This window comes from Saimiri boliviensis, chromosome Y (genome assembly GCF_048565385.1).
Source record: "Saimiri boliviensis isolate mSaiBol1 chromosome Y, mSaiBol1.pri, whole genome shotgun sequence".
Classification (NCBI taxonomy): Eukaryota; Metazoa; Chordata; class Mammalia; order Primates; family Cebidae; genus Saimiri; species Saimiri boliviensis.
The window spans coordinates 20283576-20303955 of NC_133471.1; the positions used below are offsets into that span (position 1 = coordinate 20283576).

General features: G+C 50.2%; 1 protein-coding gene across 1 annotated transcript; it reads left to right on the top strand.

Annotated features, from left to right (window-relative positions):
- Nucleotides 1-1545: 1545 nt before the first annotated feature.
- LOC141582971 (granulocyte-macrophage colony-stimulating factor receptor subunit alpha-like) lies at nucleotides 1546-18739 on the top strand. The gene is made up of 11 exons (XM_074392410.1): nucleotides 1546-1575; nucleotides 3780-3891; nucleotides 4386-4424; nucleotides 4682-4787; nucleotides 5716-5884; nucleotides 6938-7090; nucleotides 8292-8321; nucleotides 13110-13245; nucleotides 16051-16147; nucleotides 16753-16834; nucleotides 18476-18739. Exons 1-11 carry the CDS (start codon nucleotides 1546-1548, stop codon nucleotides 18551-18553), a joined length of 1032 nt encoding a protein of 343 aa, XP_074248511.1. The 3' UTR covers nucleotides 18554-18739.
- Nucleotides 18740-20380: the final 1641 nt, after the last annotated feature.

The window sequence follows — 20380 nt, forward strand, 5'->3', positions numbered from 1 at the left end:
CGCCCAGCTAATTTTTGTAGTTTTAGTAGAGACAGGGTTTCACTACGTGGGCCGGGCTGGTCTCGAACTCCTGCCCTCAAGTGGTCCACCCGCCTCAGCCTCCCAGAATGCTGGAATGATGAGAGTGACCCACCGTGCCCTGCCCTGGGATGCAATTTTTTAAATCTCTGTAGTATTTTTTTGCTTATGAATAAAATGAGAGGCAGGTTTGCCCGACACCGTTTCCAGCATGACCTGGCCCTCGGCTTCATGATTTCGGGGTCCTGAGGTTTGTTTTCCTTTCTCAGTTCATGGCAGGAGACCGGGGAAGACAGAACGTGGAGTGGAGAATTGGAGATGCTTGCCTAGAACGTGGTACGTTGCCTCCTTTGGGCTGTCTGTGATGGGGGGTTTATTATTCTTAAGTCTAAAGAACTGAAACGTGCCGGGTGCCGTGGCTCACACCTGTAATCGCAGCACTTTGGGAGGCTGAGGCGGGTGGATCACCTGAGATCGGGAGTTCGAGACCAGCCTGACCAAGATGGTGAAAATCTGTCTTAAAAAAAAAAAAAGAAAAATAAATAAAATAAAAATAAAGAACTGACATGTTTTGCTCCCTAGTGATGAACCGGATTTAGAGTCTCACATTCTCTACTTTAGTAGAAACCCCGTCTCTACTAAAAATACAAAATTAGCTGGGCGTGGTGGTGGGTGCCTGTAATCCCAGCTACTCGTGAGGCTGAGGTCGGAGAATCGCTTGAACCCCAGAGGCGGAGGTTACAGTGAGCCACGATTGTGCCACTGCACTGCAGCCTGGGCAACAAGACTGAAATTCTATCTCAAAAACAAAATAAAGTAAATATTTAAAGAGGTTTATTTTCAGCCAAATATGAGTGACCTAGGCACAGGGGACATACTCTAATGAGGTGTTGATAACACGTGTCCAAGGTGCATGAAGTGCAGCTTGATTTTATATTATTATTATTATTATTTATTTTTACTAATTATATATATTTATTTATTGTCTATTTTTTGAGAAGAAGCCTCATTCTGTCACCAGGCTAGAGTGTAGTGGCACAATCTTGGCTCACTGCAAACTCTGCCTCCCGGGTTCAAGCGATTCTCTTGCCTCAGCCTCCCGAGGAGCTGACATTTCAGGTACCTGCGAACACGCCCAGCTAATTTTGTATTTTTAATACAGGTGGGTTTTCTCCATGTTGTTCAGGCTGGCCTCGAACTCCCGGCCTCAGGTGATCTGCCCGCCTCATCCTCCAAAAGATCTGGGATTACACAGGCCCACCATCATGCCCAGCTAATTTTTGTATTTTTAGTAGAGATGGGGTTTCACCGTGTGGGCCAGGATGGTCTTGATCTCCTGACCTCGTGATCTGCCCGCCTTGGCTTCATAAAGAGCTGGGATTAAAGGCGTGAGCCACCGCGCCCGGCTCAGAATGTGGGTGTCTGGGGTGCCTCAGGGGAAGCCTGCCCAGAGCTGAGACAGTTGCAAGACCCAGAGGCAGGCACCGGGAAGATGAGTGCAGCCGTCCACATGAGGAAGCCGGCCACATGTCCACGTCAGGCGGGTGGCCGTGGGAGGTGGGCAGAGGGGAAGAGGAACGCAGGTGTGGTCTGTCCGTTTTTACTTCTCTTTTGCACCCATCGAGGTTCCTCTTAGAGAGGGATGCTCTGACAGACACGACCTTTTTTGTTTTTGTTTTTGTTTTTTAGATGGCCTCTCTTTCTGTCACCCAGCACTCGGCTCACTGCAACCTCCGCCGCCCAGTTTAAGAGCGTCTTCTTGGCCGGGAGCTGTGGCTCACGCCTGTAATCTCAGCACCTTGGGAGGCCGAGATGGGTGGATCACCTGAGGTCAAGCGTTCAAGACCAGCCTGGCCATCATGGTGAAACCCTATCTTTATTAAAAATAAAATAGAATAAAAAATCATATTAAAAAACATGCCTGTCATCCCAGCACTTTGGGAGGCCAAAGTGAGTGGATCAGAAGGTCAGGAGTTCGAAACCAGTCTGGCCACATTGGTGAAACCCTGACTGTACTGGAAATACAAAAATTAGCCAGGCTTGGTGGTGGGCGCCTGTAATCCCAGCTACTTGGGAGGCAGAGGCAGGAGAATCACTTGAACCCAGGAGGCGGAGCACCACTGCACTCCAGCCTTGGAGACAAGAGTGAAACTGCAACTCACGTCCGGTTAATTCTGTATTTTTAATAGAGATGGGCTTTCACCATGTTGGCAAGACTGGTCTCGAACTCCTGACCGTCTTTAAAAACAAAGAAAGATGGGGTTTCAGCGTGTTGGCCAGGCTGACCCTGACCTCCTGAGCTCAGGTGATCCCCCTGCCTCAGTTTTCCAAAGTGCTGAGATCACAGGCATGAGCCACTGTGCCCAGCCAGCTGGCCACGTGGCTTCTAAGTCAGCGAACGCTGCGTCCGACTCACCCTGTATTATAGGCATGACCCACCGTGCCTAGCCCCCTGTCTCTACTAGCAATGCAAGCGCTGGACACTGTGGCTCACACCTATATTCCCAGCATTTTGGGAGACTGAGGAGGATGGATGATCTGAGGTCAGGAGTTCGAGACCAGCCAGGCCAACATAGTGAAACCTCGTCTCTATTAAAAATACAAAAAATTAGCTGGGTGTGGTGGCGGGCACCTGTCATCCCAGCTACTCGGGAGGCTGAGGCAGGACAATCGCTTGAACCCGGGGGTCGGAGCTTGCAGTGAGCTGAGATGGAGTTACTGAACTGCAGGCTGGGGGACAGAGCAGGACTATGTCTAAGAACACAAAAATTAAAAAAAAAAAAATTAGGCACAGCACACTGGCTCACGCCTTTAATCCAGCACTTTGGGAGGCCGAGGCGGGTGGATAATGAGGTCAGGAGGTCTAGACCAGCCTGGCCAACATGGCAAAACTCTCTACTAAAAATACAAAAATTAGCCGGGCGTGCTGGCGGGTGCCTGAAATCCCAGCTACTCAGCAAGATGAGGCAGGAGAATCGCCTGAACCCAGGAGGTGGAAGTTGCAGTGAGCCGAGATCGCGCCACTACACTCCAGCCTGGGCGACAAGAGTGAAATTCACTTTTAAAAACAAAAAGCAAAAACAAAAACACACAAAACAAACAAAGAAGTGGGAGCGGGGGCGGGAAGGGACCCAAACCCAAGTGTGATATTTGGCGTCATTTCATGCCCAGGACCTCACGGGGACCACGGACGCCCTTCTGGCTTGTGTCGCGATGCGTCTGGGTCTGTGGAGGATTTTTTTTTTTTTTTCTTTTTGAGATGGAGTCTCACAGTGTCACCCAGGCTGGAGTGCCGTGGTGTGATCTCGGCTCACTGCAACCTCCGCCTCCTGGGTTGAAGCAATTCTCCTGTCTCAGCCTCCGGAGTAGCTGGGACTACAGGTGCGTGCCACCACGCCTGGCTAATTTTGGTATTTGTGGTAGAGACGGGATTTCAGCTTGTTGGCCAGGCTGGTCTTGAACTCCTGATCTCTGGTGGTTTCCCTGCTTCGGCCTCCCAAAGTGCTGGTGTGACAGGCATGAAGCACCCCAGCCTGCCTCAGTCTGATATTATAAACATTGCTCGATTATGACATTCATTTTCCACCAGCCAGCTGGTATTTGGGGTATCCCCTGAGAGTCCTTGGAGGAGGCATAAGGGGATGATCTCACGGAGGGAGGCAGGTGGGTGTCTCTGAATTCGGTTGGAAACCAGCACCACGGAGAGCAGAGGAGACGCAAATCCGTTTCCTCATCTGCTCTGATGTGCTCCAACTTCTCAGCTCAGGAAGAAAGAATGTTCCTGCACATTTCGTGAGGTCACTCTCCACAGAGGAGTCACTTTCGAGGTGCACGTGCAGACCAGCCAAGGAGAATTTCAAGAAAAAATGCCTTATCAAATTCCGGTACGGAAGACACTGCAGGAATCTCTTCACAGCATCCCTCACCCTTCGAAGCCGCACCCAAGACCATCAAATTAAATCCCATTTAACTCTTTTTTTTTCTTTTGAGCTGGAGTCTGGCTCTGTCCCCCAAGGCTGGAGCAGTGGAGTAATCTGAGCTCACTGCAACCTCCACCTCTGGGGTTCAAGCGACTCTCCTGCCTCAGCCTCCCGAGTAGCTGAGATGACAGGCACCTGCCACCACAGCCGAGTTTTTGCATTTTTAATTTTTTATTCTCGAGACACAGTTTCATTCTTGTTACCCAGGCTGGAGTTCCATGGCACCATCTCAGCTCAATGCAACTTCCACCTCCTGGGTTCAAGGGACTCTCCTGCCTCAGCCTCCCTAGTAGCTAACATTACAGGTGCCCGCCACCACGCCAGGCTACATTTTTGTATTTTTAGTACACAGAGGGTTTCTCCATGTTGGTCAGGGTGGTGTTGAACTCCCGACCTCAGGTAATCGACCCACCTCGGCCTCCCAAAGTGCTGGGATTTCAGGTGTGAGCCACTGCGCCAAGACAATTTTTTGTGTTTTTAGTAGACACGGGGTTTCACCATGTTGGCCAGGCTGGTCTTGAACTCCTGACCTCAGGTGATCCGTCCATCTCAGCCTCCCAAAGTGCTGGGGTGACAGGCGTGAGCCGTCGCTCCCGACCCCATTTAACTTGTGAGTGAAAAGTGTTTTGTTTCTGCCTGTCCCCAGGTAAGAAGGAATTTCTCCTACTTCATCTACAATGCAGATTTCTCCTGCTTCATCTACAATGTGGATTTCATGAATTGTTGCTGGGCATGGGGTCCGACCGCCCCCTGCGATGTCCACTATTTTTTGTCCATACAAGACTCAAAGTGAGTGTTCACCTTATGTGAGGAATTATGAGGAAGGCAGGGATGGGGGAAAGTACTGCTGTTCATTTTTTCTACTTTTTATTCATTTGAGACAGAGTCTCGCTCTGTTGCCCGGGCCGGAGTGCAGTGGTGCGATCTCGGCTCACCGCAGCCTCCGTCTCCCGGGTTCAAGCGATTCTTCTGCCTCAGCCTCCCGAGTAGCGGGGATGACAGGTGGCCGCCACCACGCCCGGCTAATTTTTTTTGAAAAGCATTCAAAATATTTAATGAGATGAGATACAAAATCCTATGTCTGCTGATAATAGCTGTGTACAATTACAATACATGTGATCAAAGAGTAAACAGGAATCTGAGAAACAAAAAACAGATTTTGAGAGGATTCTCAGTGCTCTTTCTTGCATTTTAAATTTCTATATCGTTACTAAAGTATTGTTTGTACAGTAAACCCTCATATTTTAAAATTTTTGTTTCAGCTCGATGAACTTTGCGGTTTTTTTTTTTAACTACATTTTAGGTTTTGGGGTACATGTCTAATTTTTATATTTTCAGTAGAGACAGGGCTTCACCATCTTGGCCAGGCTGGCCTCAAACTTCTGACCTCAAGTGATCTGTCCCCCTCGCCTCTCAAAGCACCGGGATGACAGGCATGAGCCACTGCGCCCGGGTTGATCTTTGTATTTTTATTCGAGACGGGAGTTTCGCCACGTAGGGCAGGCTGGCCTGGAACTCCTGACCTCGTGGTTGGAGCACGTCGGCCGCTCAAAGTGCGGAGGTGACAAGTGTGAGCCACCACGCCTGGCCTGTTGTTCTGATCTGTGTCTGTTTTCTGTTTCCATTTCGTGGGTTTATTTCTGGTTTCTTTGTGGGTTTGTGTTTTTGTTCTGTTTGATTTTCCTCCCTGCTCTCTGAACACTCTGTCATCCTTCAGGGGAAGGCGGGAGATTCCGTGTCCTTATTACACGCAGGACGCGGGAACCCACGTGGGGTGTCACCTGAACAACCTGAGCGGATTAAGCTCCCGCAATTACTTCCTGGTTACCGGGACCAGCCGAGAAGTCGGGATCCAGTTCTTCAATTCACTTTTGGAGGTAAACAAAGTAGATGGGAATAACTTGTTTGCAAAAATGCTGACCAAAAAAGAAGAGAGAGAGTAAAACATACGATTTCCGGTTGTTTATAGGTGAGACGGAATTTGCTTTGAAATCTGTGTAACTTTAAAATAAAATAGAATATTTAAAATAAAATATTTAAATTAAATCATTTAATTTAATTTAATTTAATTTAATTTAATTTAATTTGATTTAAAATAAAATAAAAACAAAGTAATTGGAGCACTTTGGGAGGCCGAGGCGGGCGGATCACCTGAGGTTGGGAGTTCGAGACCAGCCTGAGCCACATGGAGAAACCGAGTCTGTAATAAAAGCACAAAATCATCCGGGCGTGGTGGCGGGCGCCTGTGATCCCACCTGTCTGAGAGGCTGAGGCTGGAGAATGGCTTGAATCTGAGAGGTGGAGGTCGCAGTGAGACGAGATCACCCCACTGTCCGCCTCCGTCTCTCCCTGTCTGCCCTCATTCCTTCCTCCCGTTCCTTCTCCTTCCCTCCATTCCTCCTCCCTCCGTCTCCCCCTTGCTTCCTTCCTCACCAGCACCTTCCCCATGCCCAGGCCCCGCTCCAGGCTGGCGTGTTGAGGGTGGCCCCCCACACCCACTCTCTGTCCTCTTCCCAAGCCCCCTGCACCCCACCCACGGCCTCTTTCATCCCCTGGACACCCCCGGCCTCTTTCGGCCCCGGACGCTCGCCCAGCCAGTCCCCAGCTCCCCCCCGGGGTCCTGCTCCCGTGGGCGTCTCTGCTGTGCCGGGCACCTGCCTGGCCGTCCTGCCCGGCTCCCACAGCCTCCCGTTCCGTGGCTGTTGATGATCGATGCGCCTCCGGGGTTCAAGCAATTCTCCTTCCTCAGCCTCCCAAGTAGGTAACATTTTGTGTTTTTAGCAGAGACGGGGTTTCACCGTGTTGGCCAGGCTGGTCTCGAACTCCTGACCTCGGGTGACGCGCCCGCCTCGGCCGCCCAAAGTGCCGGGATCACAGGCGTGAGCCACTTTGTCTGGGAGGCGGTGGGCGGGCGTGTGGGCCCCGGGTTCGCGGGTGAGTCCGGCACCCTCGTTACAGAACGCTCCGACCCGCCCGGCAACATCACGGTGACCTGCAACAAGACGCAGTGTGTGGTGCGGTGGAGACAGCCCAGGACGCGCCAGCGCCGGCACTTCCTGGAGTTCCGCTACCAGCTGCACGTGTGCAGACAGGTGGGTGCCAGCACCGGGGGCCCAGTGTAGACAGGAGGGGGCCCAGTGCAGACAGGAGGGGACACAGTGTAGACAGGAGGGGACCCGGTGTAGACAGGAGGAGACCCTGCCCCACCTCCACCTGCACCCAGTGTAGACAGGAGGGGGCCCAGTGCAGACAGGAGGGGACCCAGTGTGGACAGGAGGGGGCCCAGTGTAGACAGAAGGAGACCCAGTGTAGACAGGAGGGGACCCAGTGGAGACAGGAGGAGACCCAGTGTAGACAGGAGGAGACCCTGCCCCACCTCTACCTACACTCAGTGTAGACAGGAGCGGACCCTACCCCACATGCACCTGCACCCAGTGTTGATAGGAGGGGACCCCGACCCACCTCAAACTGTACCCAGTGTAGACAGGAGGGGACCCTGCCCCACCTCCACCTGCACCCAGTGTAGACAGGAGGAGACCCTGCCCCACCTCCACCTACACTCAGTATAGACAGGAGGGAACCCTGCCCCACATGCATCCACACCCAGTGTAGACAGGAGGGGAACCCGACCCACCTCCACCTGTACCCAGTGTAGACAGGAGGGGACCCTTCCCCACCTCCACCTACACCCACTGTAGACAGGAGGGGACCCTGCCCCACCTCCACCTGCACCCAGTGTAGACAGATGGGACCCTGCAACACCTCCACCTGCACCCAGTGCAGACAGGTGGGGACCCTGCCCCACCTCCACCTGCACCCAGTATAGACAAGAGGGGACCCTGCCCCACCTCCACCTACACCCAGTGTAGACAGATGGGACCCTGCAACACCTCCACCTGCACTCAGTGTAGACAAGAGGGGACCCTATCCCAAGGCCATAGGGCCTGCGTGGGTGGGTCAGCAGCTGTGGGTACAGGAAGACCACTGGCAGGTCGGGATTCTGTGTTTGCAGCTCCTCACCTGTGTGTCCTGTGGATTTGGGGTTTGTGGAGGGAGCGAAGCCTGCAGGGACTCAGGACACTTACCCATTCGGTGCCCACACAGAGGGACAGCGTGTGAAGTGGGTTAGAAACTTCACACTCAGGACCGGGGCTGTCTACACTGGGTGTGGATGGACAGGGGACAGGATCTCCTTTTGTGGACACGGGGTTGAGCTGGATGTGGGGACGTGCCGTCTGAAGTGGGTTAGAACCTCGAACACTGAGCCTTGTGTTCTGTGTTGTTTCCTTCCAGAACTCCCAACCTGACACTGAAAACACACTGGTGAGTGACACCTCGGACCATTCCCCCGACCCCTAGCATAACCCCAGAGCCCCTGTAGACAACCCGCGGTTCAACCCCGAATCCTGGAGTCACCACAGCTAGCATAACTGCACAGTCCCTGCCCAGCACCCCACACAACGTATACTCCCTAACACCACCCACATCACCCACGCTCCCTAACACCACCCACATGACCCACCCTCCCTAACACCACCCACATCACCCACCCTCCCTAACACCACCCACATGACCCACCCTCCCTAACACCACCCACATGACCCACCCTCCCTAACACCACCCACATGACCCAGGCTCCCTAACACCACCCACATGACCCACCCTCCCTAACACCACCCACATCACCCACGCTCCCTAACACCACCCACATCACCCACCCTCCCTAACACCACCCACATGACCCACGCTCCCTAACACCACCCACATCACCCACCCTCCCTAACACCACCCACATGACCCAGGCTCCCTAACACCACCCACATGACCCACGCTCCCTAACACCACCCACATCACCCACCCTACCTAACACCACCCACATGACCCACCCTCCCTAACACCACCCACATGACCCACCCTCCCTAACACCACCCACATCACCCACGCTCCCTAACACCACCCACATCACCCACGCTCCCTAACACCACCCACATCACCCACCCTACCTAACACCACCCACATGACCCACCCTCCCTAACACCACCCACATCACCCACGCTCCCTAACACCACCCACATGACCCACCCTCCCTAACACCACCCACATCACCCACCCTCCCTAACACCACCCACATCACCCACCCTCCCTAACACCACCCACATGACCCACCCTCCCTAACACCACCCACATCACCCACCCTCCCTAACACCACCCACATGACCCACGCTCCCTAACACCACCCACATCACCCACCCTCCCTAACACCACCCACATCACCCACCCTCCCTAACACCACCCCACATCACCCACACTCCCTAACACCACCCACATCATCCACACTCCCTAACACCACTCACATCACCCACACTCCCTAACACCACCCACATCATCCACACTCCCTAACACCACTCACATCACCCACACTCCCTAACACCACCCCACATGACCCACACTCCCTAACACCACCCACATCACCCACACTCCCTAACACCACCCACATGATCCACACTCCCTAACACCACCCACATCACCCACCGTCCCTAACACCACCCACATGACCCACACTCCCTAACACTACCCACATGACCCACACTCCCTAACACTACCCACATCACCCACACTCCCTAACACCACCCCACAGGACCCACACTCCCTAACACCACCCACATACCCACACTCCCTAACACCACCCACATCACCCACCCTCCCTAACACCACCCACATCACCCACCCTCCCTAACACCACCCCACAGGACCCACACTCCCTAACACCACCCACATACCCACACTCCCTAACACCACCCACATCACCCACACTCCCTAACACCACCAACCACATGACCCACCCTCCCTAACACCACCCACATCACCCACCCTCCCTAACACCACCCACAGAACCCACACTCCCTAACACCACCCACATGACCCACACTCCCTACCACCAACCACATGACCCACCCTCCCTAACACCACCCACATAATCCACACTCCCTAACACTACCCCACATAACCGACACTCGACGACTCAGGACCCCTAGGGTAATTGCACAGTTTGAGTTTACAGGACTCTTAGTGCCAGTGTGATCCAGGTGTTGACAGGATGGGGCATGACCTTGAACCGGAAGCCTGGTATTTCTCCCTGGGTGGGTTCTGCTGTTGGTCTGAAGCATCATGCCTTTAGTGGTTGGGATACGGATGCTGAGCCTTTTCTACTGACCCTCACATCTTTTCCCCCTTCCCTCTGGGCGGGTTAAGAATACATCTCCGTTAATGTCTCAGGAGATAATTTCTTCCTGTAAAATGCTTTTAGAGTGAGTACTTTTGTGGGATGTTTTCCAAGTGTCCCTGCCACTCTGACCATCAGTATCTTTCTCTGTGCGGTCAGTATGCTGGACGTCACGATCTTAACATCCCTTGCTAAACTATCCATCTGAAGGCCTGTTAACATCAGCTGATGCTCCTGAATTATGTATTTATGTATTTATTTTTGAGACCCAGTCCTGCTCTGTGGCCCAGGCTGGAGTGCAGTGGCACGATCTCAGCTGACTGCAACCTCTGCCTTCTGGATTCAAGCGATTCTCCTGCCTCAGCCTCCCGAATACCTTCGACTACAGAGGCCCACCACCGCAACCCACTGTTTGTATTTTTAGTAGACACAGGGTTTCACCATGTTGGCCAGGCCGGTCTCAAACTCCTGACATCAGGTGATCCACCCACCTGGGCCTCCCAGAGTGCCGGAATTACAGGCATGAACCACCGCACCCTTCTTTTTTGAAAAGTAGAATTTTAGCCAGACACAGTGGTTCAAGCCTGTAATCCCAGTACTGAGAGGCGGACATCCGTGGATCAAGAGGTCAGGAGCTTCCGACTGTCCACAAATCACTTGATGGCAGGAGTTTGAGACCAGCCTGGCCAACCTGGAGAAGCCTTGTCTCTACTGAAAATGCAAGAATCACCTGGGCATGGTGGCCACACTGTTATCCCAGCTACTCGGGAGGCTGAGGCAGGACAATTGCTTGAACCCGGGAAGTGAGGTTGCTGTGAGCCCAGATCATGCCACTGCCCTCCAGCCTGGGTGACAGAGTGAGACTCTGTCTGAAAATAAAATAAATAAAATAAATAAAACAAAATAAAATATTAAAAAAATTAATAAAATAAAATAATAAAATAAAATCATAAAATAAAACATAAATAAAATAAAATAAAATCATAAAATAAAATAAAACATAAAATTAAATAAAATATAAAATTAAATATAAATAAATAAAATAATAAAATATAAAATAAATAAAATTAAATATAAAAAATAATAAAATAAAATAATAAAGTAAAATATAAAATAAAATAAAATAAAATATATAAAATAAAATAAAATATAAAGTTAAAATAATAAAATAAAATATAAAATAAAATAAAATATAGAATAAAATAAAATATAGAATAAAATAAAATTAAATTAAATTAAATATAAAATAAAATAAAATAATAAAGTAAAATAGAAAATAAAATAATTAAATAAAATATAACATAAATAAAATAATAAAATAAAATATAAAATTAATTAAAATAATATCCCAGCACTTTGGGAGGCCGAGGTGGGTGGATCACAAGGTCAAGAGATTGAGACCATATGGTCAACATGGTGAAACTCTGTCTCTACTAAAAATACAAAAAGTTGGGCCGGGCGCGGTGGCTCACGCCTGTAATCCCAGCACTTTGGGAGGCCGAGACGGGTGGATCACGAGGTCGAGAGATCGAGACCATCCTGGTCAACATGGTGAAACCCCGTCTCTACTAAAAATACAAAAAACTAGCTGGGCGTGGTGGCGCGTGCCTGTAATCCCAGCTACTCAGGAAGCTGAGTCAGGAGAATTGCCTGAGCCCAGGAGGCGGAGGTTGCTGTGAGCCGAGATCGCGCCATTGCACTCCAGCCTGGGTAACAAGAGCGAAACTCCGTCTCAAAAAAAAAAATAAAAAATAAAAAAATAAAAAAATAAAAATACAAAAAGTTAGCTGGGCATGGTGGCACGTGCCTGTAATCCCGCTACTTGGGAGGCTGAGGAGGGAGAATTGCCTGAACCCAGAGGCAGAGGTTACGATGAGCTGAGATCATGCCATTGCACTCCAGCTTGGGTAACAAGAGCAAAACTCCATCTCAAAAAAAATAAAAACTAAAAATAAATAAATAAATAAAAATAAAAATAAATTAGCAAAATAAATAATAAATAAATAAAATAAAATATTAAATAATAAATAAATAAATAAAATATAAAATAAATAATAAAATAAAATATAAAATAAAACAAAATAAAGTAAATAAAATATAAAAAATAAAATAAAATAAAATAAAATGGAATCAAATAGAATAGAAATCATCCAGGTTTTCCCAGATGATGTCCCATCTAAATACTAACCAGCCTTAACTCTGCTTCTGATCAGACCAGGTGCATTCAGAGTGGCAGGAAAAATTGAAAAGCTGGGTGAGGTGACTCCACCTGTAATCCCAGTACTTTGTGGGGCTGAGGCCGTCAAATTGCCTGAGGTCAGAGGTTCGAGAGCAGCCTGGCCAATATAGCGAAACCCCATCTCTACTAAAAATATAAAAATTAGCCGTACGTGGTGGTAGGAGCCTGTAGTCCCAGCTACTCAGGAGGCAGAGGCAGGAGAATGGCTTGAACCCAGGAGGCGGAGGTTGCCGTGAGCAGAGATCACACCATTGTACTCCAGCCTGGGCAACAAGAGGGAAACTCTGTCTCAAAAAAGAAAGAGAAAAAAAGTAGAAAAAAAATTTAAAAGACAAAGCAATGGAAGAAAGACAAGGTTTTCCTCCATGTAGAAGACAATTCTCTTAATATCCCTTAAAAAACTTTGTCTTGAAGTTTCTTGAAGGTTTTCAAGAGAACCCTGTGTTTAAAAAAGAAAAAGATTTTTGTATTTTTAGGCCGGGTGTGGTGGCTCAGGCCTGTCATCCAAGCACTTTGGGCGCCAAGGCGGGCGGATCACCTGAGGTCGGAAGTTCAAGACCAGCCTGACCAACATGGTGAAACCCCGTCTTTAAAAAAAAGAAAAAGAAAAGAAAAAAGGGAAACAAACCTTTCTTTCTTTCCTCCAAAGATTACCATTCAGGGTGACTTGGATAATACGTGCAACCTTCCAAGCTCCGAGGCCCGAGCGAAGCGTACGGTGAAAATGAGAACCGCTGACTTCTGCATTCTGACCTGGGGTCCCTGGAGCAGGCCCACTGAATTTGGTAAGCCCTGGGGCATGCTGCCTGGAGGTAGGGGACATTTGTGCCGTCTGTCACCACCTTGAAGGCAGAATAGATATCGGCTACCCTGTCCTGGGTGCTGAGATTTGATTGAGAGTATACGTAAAGGTTGGGCGCAGCCGCTCACGCCTGTAACCCCAGCACCTTGGAAGATAGAGGCGGGTGGATCATGAGATCAGGAGTTGGACACCAGCCTAGCCCACAAGGTGAAACCCCGTCTCTACTAAAAACACAAAAATTAGCCGGGTGTGATGGCGGGCACCTGTCATCCCAGCCACTTGGCGGGCTGAGGCAGGAGACCCGCTTGAACCCGGGAGGCGGAGGTTGCAGAGACCCGAGATCATGCCACGGCACTCCAGCCTGGGCAACAGAGCAAGACTCTGTGTCAGAAAGAAAGAGAGAGAGAATATGGCTAGGAATACTGTCATGCCCTCTTATTATTTTCTTTTATGTAGAGACGGGGTTTCACCATGTTGTCCAGGCTGGTCTCAAACTCCTGACCTCAGATGATCTGCCTATCTTGGCTTCTCAAAGTGCTGGGATTACAGGTGTGAGCCACTGCACCTGGCCTATTTTTTTTTTTTTTTTTTGAGGTGGAATTTCTGACTGTCCCCAACCCAGGCTGGAGCGCAGTGGGAAAATCTCAGCTCCCTGCAACCTCCGTCTCCCATGTTCTGGCGATTCTCCTGCCTCAGCCTCCCGAGTAGCTGGGATGACAGGCGTCCGCCACCACCATGCCTGGCTGATTTTACATTTTTAGCAGAGACTGAATTTATCCATGTTGTTCAGGCTGGTCTCGAACTCGTGACCTCAAGTGAGCTGCCTGCCCCAGCCTCCCAAAGCTCTGGATGTGAGCCACCGCGCCTGGCCCATGGTGAAGCTTGCTTTGTTTTGTTTTATTTTATTATGGACTCTGTCACCCAGGAAGTGGCGTGATCTCGGCTCACTGCAACCTCCGCCTCCCAGGTTCAGGCGATCCACCTGCCTCAGCCTCCCCAGTAGCTGGCATTACAGGCAGCTGCCATCATGCCTGGATAATTTAACATTTTTAGTAGAGACGCGATTTCTCCATGTTGGTTATGCTGGTCTCGAACTCCTGCCCCCAATCAATCCACCCACCTTGGCCTCCTAAAGTGCTGGGATGACAGGCATGAGCCCATCACACGTGGCCTCTTTTAGGTTTTCTTTTTCTGTTTGTTTTTTGAGAGAGTCTTGCTCTGTCGCCCAGGCTGGAGGGCAATATGTTGATTTCAACTTGCTGCAACCGCCATCGCTCGGGTTCAAGCAATGCTCCTGCCTCAGCCTCCTGAGCAGCTGGGACTGCAGGTGTACCACCATGCTTGGCTTATTTATTTTTAGTAGAGACAGGGTCTTATTATTTTGTTCAGGCTGATCTCGAACTGCTGACCTCAAGCAATCCACCCACCTAATTTAGTTTTAGTAGAGACAAGGTTTTACCGTTTTGGTCAGGCTGGTGTCCAACTTCTGACCTCAAGCAATCCACCCACCTAATTTATTTTTAGTAGAGACAGAGTTTTATTTTTTTTGTTCAGGCTGGTCTCGAACTCCTGACCTCAAGGAATCCACCCACCTAATTTCTTTTACTTGTTTATTTTTTTGCCTCAGAGTTTCACTCGTTACCCAGGCTGGAGTGCAACAGTGTGATCTCGGCTCACTGCAACCTCCGCCTCCTGGTTTCAAGCAACTATCCTGCCTCAGCCTCCCGAGTAGCTGGGACTACAGACATGTGCCATCACACCTGGCTAATTTTTGTGTTTTTAATAGAGATGGGGTTTCACCATGTTCACCAGGATGGTCTTGATCTCTTGACCTCGTGATCCACCCGCCTCGGCCTCCCAAAGTGCTGGGATTACAGGTGTGAGCCACTGGGCCTGGCTCCTAATTTATTTTTAGTAGAGACAAGGTTTTTTGTTTTTGGTCAGGCTGGTTTCAAACTCCTGACCTCAAGCAACCCACCCACCTAATTTCTTTTTAGTAGAGACAGCGTTTTACTGTTTTGGTTGGGCTGGTCTCGAACTCCTGATCCCAAGGTTTGCTGAATCTGGTTCCCGCTCAGCTTTTCCCTTCCGCTAAATGCGTTTGGAGTCCTGAAGCAAGTTAATTAGTTTAGCAAGTTAATTTCTCACGCCTGTAATTACAGCATTTTGGGAGGCTGAGGTGGGCAGATCCCTTGAGGTCAGCAGTCTGAGACCAACCTGACCAACATGAAGAAACCCTGTCTCTACTAAAAATACAACAATTAGCCTTTCATCCCAGCTACTCGGGAGGCTGAGGCAGGAGAATCGTTTGAACTCGGGAGGCAGAGGTTGCGGTGAGCTGAGATCACCACTGCACTCCAGCCCGGGCAACAGGAGTGAGACTGTCTTTTTTTTTTTTTTTTTTTTTTTGAGACAAAATCTCGCTGGGTCTCCCAGGCTGGAGTGCAGCGGCGTGACCTCAGCTCATTGCAACCTCCACCTACTGGGATCTGGTGATCCTCCTGCCTCAGCCTCCCGAGTAGCTGGGATTCCAGGAGCACTGTCATTAACACCATAACCAGCTAATTTTTGTATTTTTAGTAGACACGGAGTTTTTCCACGTTGGCCAGGCTGGTCTTGAACTCCTTACCTCATGATCCGCCCACCTCGGCTTCCCAAAATGCTGGGATTACAGGCATGAGCCACTGCACCCCCCTGCCCACTCCCCCCAAAAAAAGAAAAAAGAAAGTTAATTTCCTTCCCACATCCATCAGCGATTCACGGCAGGTGCATTCCTGTGTCTCTCTAGGGTCTGATGACGGACAGACCAGCTCCGTGCACATCTATGTGCTCTTGGTCCTTGGGACCCTGGTATGCGCCCTGTTCCTCGGCTTCCTGTTTAAAAGGTAATCCCTGAAACACCTTGGCACCCCCCAGGCACACAGGCGGTCGTGGTGTGGGGGACGGCACTTTCTCCAGAGTGTGTCTGTGTTTCTCAGGAACACAAAGACAGCCTGCAAAGGTCGTTCCTGGTCCCGTCACCCATCCGGGAATACGGAGAACTTACTTGGGACGCCACGCTTTTGCGGGACATGAGATCCCCCTGGCCCCCACAGAGCTGAGCTGTGGGCACAGAGGTGATGCCTTCATGCCCTGTGTGTCTTCTGCTCTAGGGGAGGGTGCTTCCTGGCTCTCTCAGCTCCTGCGTCAGCCTCCTGAGTAGCTGGGTTGACACTCAACCCGCCACCACACCCTGCTAATTTTTTGTAGTTTTAGTAGAGACGGCGTTTCATCACGTTGGTGAGGCTGGTCTCGATCTCCGACCTCAGCTGATCCTCCCGCCTCGGCCTCCCACAGTGCTGGGATGACAGGCCTGAGCCACCACTCCTGGCCAAGATTTTCATCCCTTGGTGATTCTCAGTGACATTGTTTTGGGTCATTGAACTCAGCATCCTGAGGAAGGCACTCTGACGGCCTGGGGCTCCCTTCACACTTCCTCTCTGTCCCTCAGGTGTGTCCAGATGCAACGACTCTTCCCCCCAGTTCCAAAAATGAAAGACAAACTCAACGATGAGAATCAGGTGGAGGACCAGGTAGGTAGGGGTGGGCGGAGCGGACAGCTGGGGTGGAAAGCCAAGGAACATGGACACGGGGACACGGGTTCTGAGTGTCAGCCGCCCTGCTTCTCCACCAGCTGGGACTTCAGCGTCACCACGGGGTGTGGCTGGAATCTGTATCCAGCTCCCGGACCTTCCACCTGGGTTCGGGTCAGGGTGTCGTCAGGTTGTGGTCAGCGTTTTCTCTGTGAGCTGCATCAGGAGAAACTGAGGTGGGTGGTGCTCAAGAAAAGGAGGAGAAGAAGGTAGACTGGTCCGGGTGCGGTGGCTCATGCCCCTAATCCCAGCACTTTGGGAGCCTGAGGCGGCTGGATCACCTGAAGTCAGGAGTTTGAGACCAGCCTGACCAACACGGTGAAACCCCATCTCTACTAAAAATACAAAGTTAGCTGGGCGTGGTGGCGGGCGCCTGTAATCTCAGCTACTCGGAAGGCTGAGGCAGGACAATTGCTTGAACCCAGAAGGCGGAGGTTGCGGTGAGCCGAGATCATGCCACTGCACTCCAGCCTGGGCAACAGAGTGAGAGTCTGTCTCAAAACAAAAACAAACAACCTCTTCTCCAGAAAACCTCAGCTTTTACCATTTAGACCTTTGACTGATTAGATGAGGCCCACATTTTCCTCTTCAGAATTTTCAACTGATTAGATGCGGCCCACCTTCCCCCTTCAGACCTTCAACTGATTAGATGAGGCCCACATTTTCCTCTTTAGAATTTTCGACGGATTAGATGCGGCCCACACTCACCCCTTAGCCCTTCTACTGATTAGATGCGGCCCACCCTCTGCCTTGGATCTTCAGCTGATTAGATGAGGCCTGCCCTCCCACTTTGGGCCTTAGACTAATTAGATAAGGCTCACTCTTCCCCTTAGATATTTGACTATTTAGATGAGGCCAACCTTCCCCTTTCAGCCCTTTGACTGATTAGATGAGGCCCAATCTTCCTCTTTAGCTCTTGGACTGATTAGATGAGGCCTGGGCTCTCACTTGAGGCCTTAGACTGATTAGATGAGGCCCATCCCTCCCGTTAGATCGTCCACTATTTAGATGAGGCCTACCTTCCCTTTTAGCCCTTCGACTGATTAGATGAGGCTCAACGTTCCCCTTTAGATCTTTGGCTGATTAGATGCGGCCCACCCTCCCCCTTGAATTTTCAGCTGATTAGATGCGACCCACCCTCCTCCCCTTTGGACCTTCAACTGATTAGATGAGGCCCACCTGCATCCTCGGCCATCTGTCATTCTGTTACCTTCCACCCCCACACTAGCTTCCTCCCCGGACCCCGCTTTCCACTGACTCCCAGGGGTCCCGCACCTAGCCCAAGGCAACCCTGTTCATCGCCAACCATGAGGTCACATGGGTGCATGTGTCTCAGATCTTCACCCCAGGAAAAACACCACCCCCCGACTGGGTGCTGTGGCTCATGCCTGTCGTCCTAGCACTTTGTGAGGCCGAGGTGGGGGGATCACTTTGAGGTCAGGAGTTCATCTCTACTGAAAATACGAAATTTACCCGGGTACGGTGGTGGGCGTCTGTCATCCCAGCTACTTGGGAGGCTGAGGCAGGAGGATCACTTGAACCCGGGAGTGGAGGCTGCAGTGATCCTCCTTTTTTTTTCAGATCATCAGGGAGGAATTCCCGGCAGAGGAAGGGAAGGTGTACCGCGAAGAGATATTGACGGTGAAAGAAGTTGCATGAGGCTCAGAGGGTGTGGAAAGAGCAGCACGTCTCCGTCCCCAAGACATTCAGAAACTGTATTTTCGTTCATGGTGCTGTCAACCTTAATGTCATTTTCTGTGGTTTGGTTTTGTTTTGTCTTTGGGACGGAGTTGAGGTCTGTCCCCCAGGCTGAAGTGCAGTGGCGCAATCTCAGCCCACCCCACCGCAACCTCCACCCCCCGGGTTCCAGCCATTCTCCGGAGTAGCTGGGATGACAGGCACCCACCACCACGCCTGGCTAATTTTTGTATTTTTAGTAGAGACAGGGTTTCACCATGTTGGCCAGGCTGGACTTGAACTGCTGACTTCTGGATCCACCCGCCTCGGCCTCCCGAAGTGCTGGCATGCAGGCGTGAGCCACTGCGCCCGGCATATATTTTTATTTAAAAATAAGATGCTTGTGGCCAGGCATGCTGGCTCACGCCTGCAATCCCAGCACGTTGGGAGGCCAAGGCAGGTGGATCCCCTGGGGTCAGGAGTTCGAGACCAGCCTGGCCAACACGGTGAAACCTCGTCTCTCCTAAAAATACAAAAATCAGCCAGGCGTGGTGGCGGGCGCCTGTCATCCCAGCTACTCAGGAGGCTGAGGCAGGAGAATCTCTTGAACCCGAGGTATGGAGGTTGCAGTGAATCAAGCTCACGCCCCTGCACTCCAGCGTGGGCGACAGAGCGAAACTCCATCTCAAAAAAAAAAGGGCACGCAGAGACAGGTCCTTAATATGACAGAGGTTCCCCGAAGGCAATGGAGGTCAGGCCTCCTCTACGTCCTCTGCCAGCCAAGGACCGTCTCCAAGGGATGCATAACAGAGACCTTCACTCCTTTTCATGCCTAAACTGGAGAAGATGGTTTATAAGATGCTTTCAGGTGGGATTCGCACTGGGGGGACGGGGGGCTAGAGGATCCCCTGTGTGGGATCAGGTCTGTGCAGCTGGAGGAAGGGAGGGAAGCAGGAAAGATTCCATTGGGAGGCTGGGTGCGGTGAAAACATATCTCAAAAATAAATTAAATATATATATATATATATATATATATATATATATATATATATATATATATATATATTATAGCCGGGCATGGTGGCTCACCTGTCATCCCAGCAGTTTGGGAGGCTGAGGCGGGCGGATCACCTGAGGTCGGGAGTTCGAGACCAGCCTGAGCAACATGAGAAACCCTGTCTTAAAAAAAAAAATACATGATATAGGTAGATGACAGATAGGTGATTGATGGATGATAATTGGTAGAGGACAGATTAAAAATGATAAGTGACAGATGGATACATCATAGATGATTGACTCATGTGATTGAGGACTGAGGGATGATTGATAGGTGATTATTGGTAGATGACAGATGAAAAATGATAAATGAAGAAGTGACAGATGGATACGTAATAGATGATTGACTACTTGATTGATGACTGACAGATGATTGATAGGTGATAATTGGTAGGCGACAGATGAAAAATGATAAATGAAGAAGTGACAGATGGATACATAATACATGATTGACTAGTTGATTGATGACTGATGGATGATTGATAGGTGATAATTGGTAGATGGCAGATGAAAAATATATATGATAGATGAACAGAGGATAGAAATATGGGCGATGGAACGTAGTTAGATAGGTGATTGATGCATATTTGATAAATACATGATGGATGAACTTTATTTTATTTTAGCATTTTATTTTGTTTGTTTTATGAGATGGAGTCTCATTCTGTGGCTCAGGCTGGAGTTCCGTGGCAAGATCTCAGCTCACTGCAACCTCCGCCTCCCGGGTTCAAGCAATTGTCCTGCCTTAGCCTC

Excerpts from the sequence above, each read along its gene's own strand:
- LOC141582971 (XM_074392410.1), top strand. The coding sequence starts at position 1,546 with ATGTCCACGTCAGGCGGGTGGCCGTGGGAG. Across the intron at positions 5,885-6,937 it reads CACTTTTGGAGGTAAACAAA|TCCGGCACCCTCGTTACAGA; the intron begins GTAGATGGGAAT and ends TTCGCGGGTGAG. Across the intron at positions 7,091-8,291 it reads AGCTGCACGTGTGCAGACAG|AACTCCCAACCTGACACTGA; the intron begins GTGGGTGCCAGC and ends GTTTCCTTCCAG.